The sequence below is a fragment of the Gavia stellata genome, chromosome 6 (assembly GCF_030936135.1).
Source record: "Gavia stellata isolate bGavSte3 chromosome 6, bGavSte3.hap2, whole genome shotgun sequence".
NCBI classification, from domain to species: domain Eukaryota; kingdom Metazoa; phylum Chordata; class Aves; order Gaviiformes; family Gaviidae; genus Gavia; species Gavia stellata.
The window spans coordinates 18737319-18749424 of record NC_082599.1 but is presented as its reverse complement, the minus strand read 5'-3'; the positions used below and the strand labels follow the sequence as shown (position 1 = coordinate 18749424).

The window sequence follows — 12106 nt, the reverse complement described above, 5'->3', positions numbered from 1 at the left end:
AAAATGAGGGGAGATATGTAGACCCATTGGACTTAGTTGTCATGAAAAAGGAGAAAAAAAAATTTTTTTTTTTTCATTTTTGAAAGCTTTGGGTGCCATCTGCTGGGTTCAGTAGGACCTTACACATGGGAGCAAAATTGCTAGCTGCTGGTTGAAAAGTGCTTGAAGAATTTAATTTACCCAGGGTTGCAGTGTCTTTGTTTGCAGCTCCTGGTTCTCTTGGCTCTGTTAGTGATAACATAACCCAGGTCCATGGGCTGTACTGTGCTACACAGAGAAGTGCCTGCTTGCGCTTTCCTTTTAATGATACTGTTCAGACTGAATTCTCTAATGGTTTTCACTGTGTTTGGTCACATAATGGAGAAAGGGTGGAAGGAAAGGAGTGTCTGGCATTGTCTCCTGGCCACATATTGTGGTAGTGGAGCCCGCTCTGAGCAGCATTCAGGCTGTTCAAGGCTGCTGGAGACAGGGGCAAGTAGACCCCAGGGAGCTGGAGAAGGCTGTTTGTTCAGGGGCCCTGGTTACTGCCTCTGTTTGATACACGGCACAGGTGTATAGCAGCAAGGTACATCTCTGTATGTTGAACTGTGTGAAGGGGTGGTGTACCAGGTACCAGGTGGCGAGGCACAGGTCCATGGGACGGGCATGGTGCCTGCTCTGCAGTTAAGGCACCTGGTGACAGTGAGCTGGCATCTCTGGGCTTGCAGTGTGACATGTCCCTAGCTCTCACCTTGGGAGTGCCCAAGAGCAAGGTAATAGAATAAGGTAGCCATAGGCCCTTCCAGAGGGCTGAAGCAGACTTCGAATTTTCATAGTCCAGAGGAAATGGCCAGCTATGTGTTTCCAGAAGAATGGTGAACAGTAGGACCTGTGTGAGCAGCTGAGTTCAAACACGCAGTTAACCACAGTGTTGCCTTGGGACACATCTGTCACTGTGAGACCCCTCAAGAGTAATATTCCTTTGTTTTTTTCTTCCTCACAGTTATGTCCCTGGTGTATTCACTTTTGCTCCATAATTTGATGGTATAGGGCTTTGGCAGCAATACTGGCTTGCACGGTCCCATCCTCTCATCCATCCCTTGCTACTTGTTCCTTCCCTGAGCCATAGTGCCCCTTATTGCCACGCTGTATGTGAGGCTGTGCTGTGTACTGCTGGGTTTTAAAAAAATAAATCAAAACTACAGCGTGATGAAATGGGTTATATTTAACCCAGACCAGTTCCTTTTTTCGAATCACAATGTGGCCTCATCAACAGTTGGGTCAGCACAAAGGAAGGGATGCCTGGTGTCTGCAGCACTGAGCAGGGACACGTGGCTGAGGAGCAAGACCTCTGTATTCAGCTCTGCTTTTGAACCCCTGGATCACCCAGCTGTGGCCAGGGTTTGGCCTCCATGCCCGGGATGTCCTAGCCACCGGCAGGTGTCTGCGAGGAGACATCTCGTGCGTACATCAGGCCTGGGCTGGCAGGCTGCTCACAGCGCTCTGCACTGCGAGGGATCCTGCTGAGTTCCCCATGTCCAGCACTGCTCTGCTTTGGGGGCTTAATGATATGTGTAAAACCAGGGTCCTTGCTGCTAGGTGGAGGTATGCTTTGAATTTTCAACTGCACAGGCTGAAAAGAGAGTGGTTTGACAATAGTGAATCCTTGGACCATATTTGGCTGCTCTTTTGTGCAGTCACAGTATTTCACTAACTGTGCACCTATAATTTATAAAAATATAAATAGAAATGAATGCATAAATGAGGGATAATGAAGCCTTTTCCTTTGGTTTCATTCTTTTCCTTGCATATCAAGAGATGGCAGTATGTTATCCCATCCAAGCTACTAAAGACTTACAGCCTTCTCTGCTGTAGCAGGGGAACCAACCAAATTCCTTCAGAGTCTTAGAGAGGGTGTTCACTCTCAGGCAAGTAGGCAGCCTGGCATTTTGGGGATCTTTGAGTTGCAATGGTATGTCACCACCTAACAGTACTACGTTGATCAGTAAGGGGAAGAGATCTTAAATTTTGTCCAAAAGAACAAAAAAGGTTTAAAAATTGTAAAGTTTTCTGGTACAAACAAATGAAAAAGATTACTTCTGATGGTGTTCCATTTTGAATGATCCTCTGTCTAGAACATATGGCAGTTTTACATAGCTGTTGGCAAACAACAGCAAGAGTAAAGCAGAATAAAAATGTATAGGAAGAAAGCTAGAACTTGGCCCAAAGAAAGGCAGTTATTTAGAAGGAAAAATCTGTTTCAGCCAAGGGTTTATGCTTAAACAAATTTAACATACTCTTTGAAAACTAATTATGTTCAGTGTTCAGTCTGAGTGCCTTACATGTGAGAAACAGACTTCCAGTGTTTATACATTGAGTGTTAGACCTTGAACCCATAGCATTTGTAGACTTCAGTGAACTCTAGATCACTATTAGATTTCTGTGGCCCTTGAATATTACAATGCATTAAAATTATTTCAAGCAAGTGCTGCTGGTGGCCACCCATGTATAGTTCATAATCATCATCTTTTTTGTATTTTCTTATACTCTGTTTTTGCTGCTGGTTTTGGTTTTTTTTTTTCCAAGTCATCTTCATGTTAACATGATGCCTGTAGACAGTGTTCTCACCAAGGTCACTGTGCAGTGCCTTCATACTTTTGTATAGTGATTTGATTTCTGTGTTTATCTTATTTTATGAATTAATTTCTTTCAGCACCCCCAGATTCAAAAGGAGTCACAATATATCAAGTATTTATGCTGTGATGATCAAGCAACCCTGCATCAGTGGGTAACAGGAATAAGAATTGCCAAGGTGAGATTAAAAGTAAATTTAGTTAAATATGTTTTCTGTAAAATCCTGTCTTCCTCAGGTTACTGTCTGTCATCACCTCAACTGGAAATATTATGACAAGAATGGACATTCATGCTAATTTACCGTAGAAAGAAAGAGCAGAAGGGCATGACCAGGATGGATTTGCTCAATGTTCCTGTACCCTAGTTATCAGTGTGTTTTTCTCATTAGCACAGGGGGGAATTCTGTAGCTATAAAACTCATGTGCTTATAAAGCTTACTCCACAGTTATCTGGCACAATAATATGCTGTGGCTAAAGATGTGCAAGCTCTGGTCAGTCCAGCTGTGACATTTGTCACACAGTTCTGCCTAAACTGTCTGCCTCACCCTCTTCAAAAAGATCCTAATTCACAGACCATTTTGTTTTGCACAAAACATTAAGGGAGATGGATTTAGACATTATACTGGCTATACCTGGCTATACAGACCTGCTCCTGTTAGGTATATATTATTTTCTGCCAGTTCTGCTTCTGGGTGACATCCAGCAAAGGTGTGGGGTGAACATCAATTTATTTTGTGTCTTACACTGACAGAGCTGTTTGCTCTAGAGCCCAGGATTCAGTGTCCCAAGTCTCCAGTCTGAAAATGTAATACTTGGAAAGCATGGGAAAAAGATATATATTGATAACAGTTGGTTTTAAAGCCAAGTTTCAAGATGTTTACAGATACTGAAACGAACCTAAAATGTGAGAATGATATCAGTAGGACTGTGTTTGGTCACGGGGATTCATGTTTTATTGTGCTGTTACAGAGGTGCTATCCACCTGGCCCTATACAGAAATAGGCACACCACTTGTAGAAAGCTACTTTTTAACAAATCTGGGTAGGAAGGAATGGAGTGAGAAAAGTTGTCTGAGAGCAAAATGAATGCTTGGCCTATGTGAAGCTTAACACCATGCTAATTGCATTGTTTTGATTGTTTTGCAGTATGGCAAGATGCTATTTGATAATTACAAATGTGCAGTGAAGAAAGCTGGCTTGTCTTCTCGGTGGGCAAATCAAGGAACGGTGGAACCAGCTGCCCCTGCAGGATCCTTATCAGCAGGTACCGATGCTGTCACAGAAGTTGAAATAACATTTATTGCCCTCTTCTGTCATCGACAGCATTGTGCGTAGTCTTTGTTCAGAAAACTACCCCATTGATTCAGCAAGATAGTATCTTGTTCTAGACAGCCCAGTGTAGCTGTGATCTATAACTAAGCAGAGCTCTCACTTTACAGCTAGAACTTGAAGAATACAAAGACAGCCCACAAAAGGTCAGTTTAAATCTGCATAATTTAATAAGGTATTTTTCTGTTGGCATCTGAATACAAATCCTTTATCCTCCCTCTACATTTTATGGACTGATGGTCCATGTCTTGAAGTTTTCTGTTTGCCCATCTCTACACTGGCTGTATTGGAACTTTTCTTCCAATGAGTAAAAGGGATGAATGGGATATTCTGAGAATGGTCATTTCAGAAAGAGGTTATCATAGGGTGAGCCACTCTCTTTCCTAGCCTTTCACTCATTTGCATGATAAGAATATGGGTGTTAGGAGAAGGACGCAGAGGAAGAAAGGATTGGGTTATTTTCTAACTTTACTTTTCCAGTAGCTTCATCATACTGCTGTTAACTATCTTATCATTGTACAGATAGAACAGTGCATGATACTAGCTGTAACTTGGATGAATGTTTTTAGTTTACATGCTTAAGATATGTGTTATTTATTAGGAAGGACATGCTGGCCAAGTACTTACTGTCATAAGACAAGCAAAGTCAAAATCAGTGTTGGCAGTTAATATTCTGACTTCTTATGTAGACAACTCAAAATCCTCCAAACACCTTTCCAAGGCTTCAGTTTGGCTTTTGTCAGTGCATGTGAGAAGAGGGTGGTCTTTCTACTACTCCTTGGAGTCAAATCACGGTAATAAATGCACATTTGGGGTGGGGACACCCAATAAGAGACTGTTTTGAGATCAGGGGATTTTCTGAGGGGTTTGCATGGAGGTATTTTAGCGAGGGTGGATGGGACAGTTGTGGAGCATTTTGTATTCTGGTGTTGATGGCAGTAGAGAGGTGGCTGGCCAGTGGGGCTCCATGCTGGTGCTGCAGTCTGTACTGGATATGGGCAGGATTGAGGCCTTATAAGGTATATATATATCTGTATAACTCCAGCTCCTGACTACAATCTAGGAACACTGCATGTGATCATAAAATATACTGTTAATCTTAACTAATGGATCCCATTAAATGTTTAAGTAGCCTGGAAAGATTTTAGTCATGTATGTTGTCTCTATGGAAATATTTCTGAAGGATCATTAGCGCTATAATTGAGGCAAGTCACTGTGATTCTTGCTGTCTCACAGTTATCATTACTGCCCTATATAAAACCTGGGGCCCGACTCTAATACTATAACCTGAACTGCCTGACTGTGAGCAGTTGTTAACTCATGCTTTGGGAAATGGAACAAAGCATGCTAGTGGCAGCCAAAGGCCATGCTTAGGAAGGCAAGTGGAACTTCTTGTATCTCGTGTAGCCTGTATTCCCTGGTCACGCTGCTGTAAACAGCATTTCAGTGTTCGCTTATACTCCAAACTGTATAGTCCGTGGTTCTGAAGTGTCCTGAGAGCCAGGCGCATCTCAGGCAAAATATGTTGCTTGCCTCTCTGCCTCACTATATGTGTCTTTGGACACTAAAAAACCAGTGTATGTTGTGTGCCAGCACAATATCATGATGTTTGAAAGATGAAAGATGTTGCTTTATTCACATGTTCCATATCACTAATAGGCTCAATATTTTGCGTTATATATTTTGAGTGTCTATATTTTGCATTATATTTTGACTGCTTTTTTTTTTTTGCTTAACACAAATATTAATTCCACGTAAAATTTTAGAGAAATTGACTTGCAAAGAATACTGTAACATTTAAATTAAAAAAAAAATCTTGAGAATAGAATGCATGAACACACATATTGGATTGATTGGGGGTCCGTTAGCTGGCTGACTTTTTGTATAGCATATGTGCAGGTATGTGGCAGGGGATGATCTAGCAAATGTTGCTTTGAAGTCTTGCATAGTTTATGAAACCCATTAACAGAAGAAAAAACAGATTACCATTTACCCATGTTCCAACTTTCTGATATATCATATTTGCCAAGTAGAACACTATACCTTGCACTATACAGAGGGGATCTTTCTCTCCTGTCTTTCATTTAGTTAAATCTCAGCATGACTGAGGGCAGCAACATCTTTGAGCAGTGTGAAGCCCAAACTCCTGCTCTGCTGTGGACAGCAGACAAAGTGAGGAGAGGCAGTAACTTGCTCCACTTGAGGGCATGGCCACAAAACCCAGGGATATACATCTCTCTCCACTGAGCCCTTACAGCCACAAGATTGGTTTTATCTCTTTATTGAACTTCCGTGTTAGTCCTTCAACAAATACAGGCTGTAGTTCAAATGATCAAAACAGTACTTTGGATTAAATATGCTGAACGACATGTTGGACTAATGGTCTAATGGTTGGACTTCATGATCTTACAGGTCTTTTCCAACCTTAGTGATTCTGTAGGCACAGGCATAAAACACAAGGACTTCAGACCATCTTCTGTCATCTCTTGAAACCTAAAGAGCCCTAGTAAATTCAGTACACTGCAGAGTTTGTCTTACTTCTCTGTCAATTGTGTGATTTGCAGGCATGGCAATAAAAATAATTTATTCTATTTCTTATCATATTCATGGAACCTCTTTGCTAATCAGAAAAGTACATGTTAAGATTAAAACCATTGTTGTGCTTAGACTTATACTGTAGACAGCTAAAGGTTCACTAGCATCCAAGAAGTACCTGAGTGGAACTTTACTGGATCTCAGAACTGTAAATTATAATAGAGCTAAGGCAGTCATTAAGGTTTACAAATATATGTATCTAGGCACCAAATGCTATCTACTACTTTGACATGTACAGCTTCCAAAAATCCTGGACTAAACTGGAGAGTTTATTTAATCCTCATCAGACTATACAGGGGCTGGGGATTTTTTCATAATTAAACCTACAAATTTGTCCTTTGTTCTCAAATTCATTTACTCCATTTGATAGTACTGGGTTATTTATGCATATCCCTTACAAACACAGTAATGGTTGTCAAACGTTTCCAAGAGCTTTAACTTAGCCAGCTAGCAGATCTTCACTAATCTGAGAATACAGTAAGGTTCACAAATCTTCTGTGATTCCAAATGGGGGAGAAGTTTCAGAGCTGTTAGTTAATTTACTAAAGAAAATGGATCAGCCTCTCTGTAGGATTTCAAACCTTCAGCTCTCATGACTGTTATTGATATGAAACTGTGGTGCTTTTCATCTTTAGGCTACATGCAATAAAAACTGAGAATGTAGTAATACTACAGCTCACTACAAACTTCAGAATGCTGTTATGAAAGACACATATTTAAACAACGGAAGGCCAGAGGGTGGGCTTAACTATGCCAGTTTGATTTCTGCTTAGCTCCCCTTCCAAAGCCAGCTCCCCATCTCTGTTCCCGTGTCAACCTTAATGGTTGCCTTCTGTAAATCACCATTTGGTGAAAAAAGTCTTCATCTGTCAACACCTTTACACACTGATAATTTCTGTCATATGTCTTCATAATTCCGCCACTTGCTCTTCCTGTAGGATTGTCAGCTACAACCGTGAAGGCATGTGGACAGGTATTAGTCTTAATGTAAGGTATTATATTTATTTTCCTTGTGTAATGAACTGAATATGAAAAGTCACAAAATAAGCCTGAAATAGAAAACAGACATCCTCACGGATTTTACTGAATTATGTATAAAACCTGTAACGAGTGGTTCCTTGGTGGAAGTTGTAAAGACGTATTAATAGCCTTATTCTTATTGTGCTGTTGCCTGATCTGGTTAATAGCACAAAAATGTAACATTCTTTTCCCTCTGTCTACTCTCCTTGTCATAGGTGCTGTTCACGCAAATGGACAGATTCCCCAAAGTGTTCGTCGTTCCAGTGCAGAATTTCCAGAGGCTCAGAAGAAAGTGGATACATCAGAGGTACAGGTCAGCAGTTACTAGCAGTGCACTAGTTAAATGTGAACCAGTTCTCCAGGTTTGTTTTTCTTCACCCACTGTCTTCTCCCCTCAAAGTGCCAGTGTACTATTGTGACAAGCATTTGTATCCTGGGCAAAATGGCTGGTTCCTTGCTGCCCCTCCTCATGCTTTACACACTGCAAACAGTGTACCCATTGCACAGAAGAAAGGAGCCACCGATGGCAGGTGAAGGCGCAGCCATCCGCCACTTCTGTTCTTCAGAAAAAATAGGTGTGAGTTCACATAGCAGAAATAGGAATGTGCCTATTGGGACAGTCTCAAAAGAGTCTGTGCTGCCAGAACCTCGGTGCCATTTCCTGTCTCTGCCAGAAAACAGGTCTCGCTTTAGTAACACAAAGGATACAGTAGTGTTTTTGGCAGGGAACACTGTGCAAAGCTGAAGATGAGTGTGTAAGAAAAGAGAAAGTGTGAAGAAGTAAGGGAAAACCTTACATGTCTTCATTAGGCTCTAAATGCATGCCTTGGTTAAGCTTCAAATTTTGTCTACTTGCTCCATCTCTGGCTGTGAAAATATTAGTAGGGTACAGTATGAGGACTTCAAAAACATCCTACAGAAAAAAACCCCTGCATTTGTTTGCAGTTCATTATTCAATCCCTCCATCATGCATAAAGTGCACAAAGACAAGTGAAATGAAACTCCTAGGATTTTTCTGTCACCTGTATTACATGTCCTACACTTCTTGTTTCTGTCTTTGAGTTCCTCCTTTAAAAAGATCTGTTTCTCTGTCCTGAACCTCACTTCCTCTCAGAGCTCAGCCAGTGGTTCCCTCCTCCCATGTCTCGTTTACTTCCATCTTTGTAGGCAAGGAGAGTGAGGAAGAGAAGGCTAATGCTAGAATTAGTACTGCTGACTGCAGAGTTGCAGAGTGCTTTTCTCTAGCAGAAGCAAACATGTTACCTTCTTCATCTCACAGCTTCTACAAGCCTGGAACCAAAGGATCAAGTTGAAGTCGTTCAGGGTGCACAGTGCTACAGTTAAAGCACTAAGCTAGCTGGATCTAAACTGATAAATTAGCATAACTACAAATGAATGTGTTACAAAGCTTTGTTTTCAGGACAGCAGACTTCTCCACAGGTTTACAAGGATACCATGTTTGTGTAGTAATTATCAACAGCTACCAGTTGCTACCCGAAAAAAAAAGAAGAGCAAATTATATTCAGATATCGCCAAATGGGCTTTATTTAGCTTCAGAGTGTCGACTAGCAAACACAATTTAAAAGAAAAGCCACCTAAAATTTTGTCAAAATAAGTATCTCCATAATGAACTGCTATCCTACATTTTATTTTTCATAACTTGTATGATGGATGCTTTGATTCATTTTCCTTTAGAAAAGTTGTCAGAGGATTTGAACATCTCATGACCTTGTAAACATGGCTAGAACTTAGTGGCTTCCAGGACCTGTTTGTCACGCTATTGATTCGAAAGTGTGTGTGCCTTGCCCAACAGGCAGAAGATACCCTTCTCCAGGCTTATCAGTGGCCTTTGCCAGGTCACTGGTGGAGTATCTTTCCCCTGCTGTGCACTGCACAGAATCATGACAGACAGCTTTCCTGAATGCCTCTCTTCACAGGCTTTGCAGTGCTCTCCTCCCTGCACAGAGAGGGCCCAGTGCACTACCCTGTGGGTGGATGCATCTCACACTATGCTGCAGAGTGCTGGGGATGGTGAATTCAGACACATAAACTTTAAATTCCCAAATCTGTCCACCTTCTTCCCAGTTCACTGCTGTTGTATCTAATGAGTTTGGTGGAGATAGGTGACTTTATTATTTTAGCTTTATCCAGAGATCCAGCAGTCACAGCTAGAATGGGAGATGGAGATACAATGGGGATGACAGCCAAAACTACGTCTGCTTTTCATGTTCTCAAATCTTGCTCAGTATTTTTGGATGTAAAAACACAGCACAGATATTTTTTAAGTCTTCATGTTCTCAGGGAATGAACAGCAGGGTGGAACATCAAGAAAGTATCTTTATATGTCTTACTAACTACAAGTCTTTGAAATTTTAAAAGCACTCATTTTCTGAGGACAGCACTCAAAGAAGCACTATGAATACTGTCAACAGGGAGGTTTCCACTGTCAAAGCTCTGTGGGCAGCTCCAGAAAGAAAACAAAATACTATTTGCACTCTTCGGGCAAAATGTACTCTGCTTCACAGAATCACAGAATCACAGAATCAGTACGGTTGGAAAAGACCTGTAAGATCATCGAGTCCAACCTGGGGGGAAAAAAAAAAAAAAAAAAAAAAAAAAAAAACCCACACACAACATCAAAAAACCCACAAAAAAAAAAAACCACAAAACCCACGCCACACAACAACAATAACAAGCCACAACCCACCCAACACCACACAGCACCATGTCCATCAAGCTACATCCCACAATGCCACATCCACACGCTCCTTGAATACCTCCAGGGAGGGTGACTCTACCACCTCCCTGGGCAGCCTATTCCAGTGTTTCACTACTCTCTCAGTGAAGAACTTTTTCCTAATGTCTAGCCTGAACCTCCCCTGTCGCAACTTGAGGCCATTTCCTCTAGTCCTGTCACTAGTCACTTGGGAGAAGAGACCAACACCCACCTCTCTGCAACCCCCTTTCAGGTAGTTGTAGAGAGCGATAAGGTCTCCCCTCAGCCTCCTCTTCTCCAGGCTAAACAACCAGCTTCATTTCGCTGCCTGTCTGCTGCACTCTTCTCATATATTTTCACATCTTTTTACTGTTCTTAAGCAGTGGCATTAGTTTACACGTGCACTAACTGTGTCTTGTCCTTTTATTCCTTCTGCTTATTAAAGGCTAAGTCAAGTAACATCAGTGCGCCTGGCCTGGCACAGTCAGTGATGAGGCCACAGAAATACCAGAGTAAGAGGAACTCACTGCAGCCTCCTCCTCCACCTGAAAGGCGGTCATCTGCTATTTCTGTTTCACCAATTCTACCCTCCAAAGTCAAACGAGACAGCGGTGTTTTCCTAACAGATCCAGACAGCTTTCCAGCACCACCACCTACATTGAAGATTGATTTTCCACCACCACCGTCTGATTTCTGTGAACCTCCTCCTGATTTTGTGCCTCCACCACCACCAGCCTCCAGCAGTGGTAATGGAGACCTGCCATTACCCCCCCCACCTCCACCTGTCGCCAGTAAGCCACCACCTCCAACAAAGAAACCTGTGCCACTTCCTTCAAAAAGGCTGGAAAACCCAGGACAAGCTGGAGAGCCACGGTCAGCTGGGCCACCTCCGACTGGGGGTGGAGGCAGGCAAGCAGATTTCATGTCTGACCTAATGAAAGCTCTTGAGAAGAAAAGGGGTAGCAGCTCCTGAACTCTGGGAGCAGGTGAACTTCAAGCCATAGCTGGTTTTGTGAGGCATCATGGAAGGTCATGCTGGATCAGGCCCCACCAGGAGGAATTCTCATTCAGAGTTCCTCCTGGAGGTCCCAAGAAGTAAGGTGGGGTGCCCTGTGTCCCCCACGTTGTCTCTATGACATGCTCCTTCCTCCCCTCACCCCCTATTAACTACCATTCCAGCACCAGGCTGAGGTAAGAAATTGGCTGTAGAGTCTTGCTTCACTCCATCAGGACAGCCAGGGATGGTGGAGCAGTGCTCGCAGAGCCAGCCAGCGAGTGAAATGCATCTTCTGTGGCTGCCTCTCTAGTAGAATTGGAGCTGAAGGAAAAAATACAACAATGTTCTCATGTGAATTTTGAGAAGTGGGAAGATCCCTTTTCAAAGAATTCCCCTTAAAGGTTCTTTATCAGAAAATCCCCAAATGTGGGGTTTTTTTTAATAAAAGGACACCATTTTTTTTTTTCAAAACCAGCCTGACTTAAAAAGTAAAACCTCAGCTAGATTATTCTGAGATGCAAGGCAGGACCAGGGCCATTTCCAGACAGTGTCACCCCAAATGTTATATACTCCTGTTTCCATACGCAACTCCAGTCATACCTGTCAGCACTTACAGCTGCTGCCTTTAAATCTCGTTTATTTCGTTAATTTTAGACAAAGAAAATTTTTTATTTCACAATGTTGCATGCTTCCCTTGGTAAGCAGGGTTTGTTTTTTTTCTGTTGGTTAACATTTGTCTTCAAACTGTACCTAGAAATAGTCTGTCTTCTGAAAGACTTCGTAATTATCTTGTACCTGATATGAATGTCTCCTCCTACATTTTTTTTCATTTGTTCT

General features: G+C 42.1%; 1 protein-coding gene across 2 annotated transcripts in view; it reads left to right on the top strand.

Moving 5' to 3' along the window:
* Positions 1–11310, top strand: part of APBB1IP (amyloid beta precursor protein binding family B member 1 interacting protein) — a 53046-nt gene extending 41736 nt beyond the window's left edge. Inside the window, exons 10-13 of one of the 2 annotated variants that reach the window (XM_009808435.2) lie at positions 2693–2791; positions 3759–3876; positions 7772–7863; positions 10718–11310. In XM_009808435.2, the coding sequence (XP_009806737.2) occupies positions 2693–2791; positions 3759–3876; positions 7772–7863; positions 10718–11245 (837 nt within the window). In that variant the 3' untranslated portion in view covers positions 11246–11310. Of the gene's footprint in view, positions 1–2692; positions 2792–3758; positions 3877–7771; positions 7870–10717 lie in introns of both variants that reach the window. The other variant, XM_059818928.1, reaches the window with a different exon arrangement.
* Positions 11311–12106: the final 796 nt, after the last annotated feature.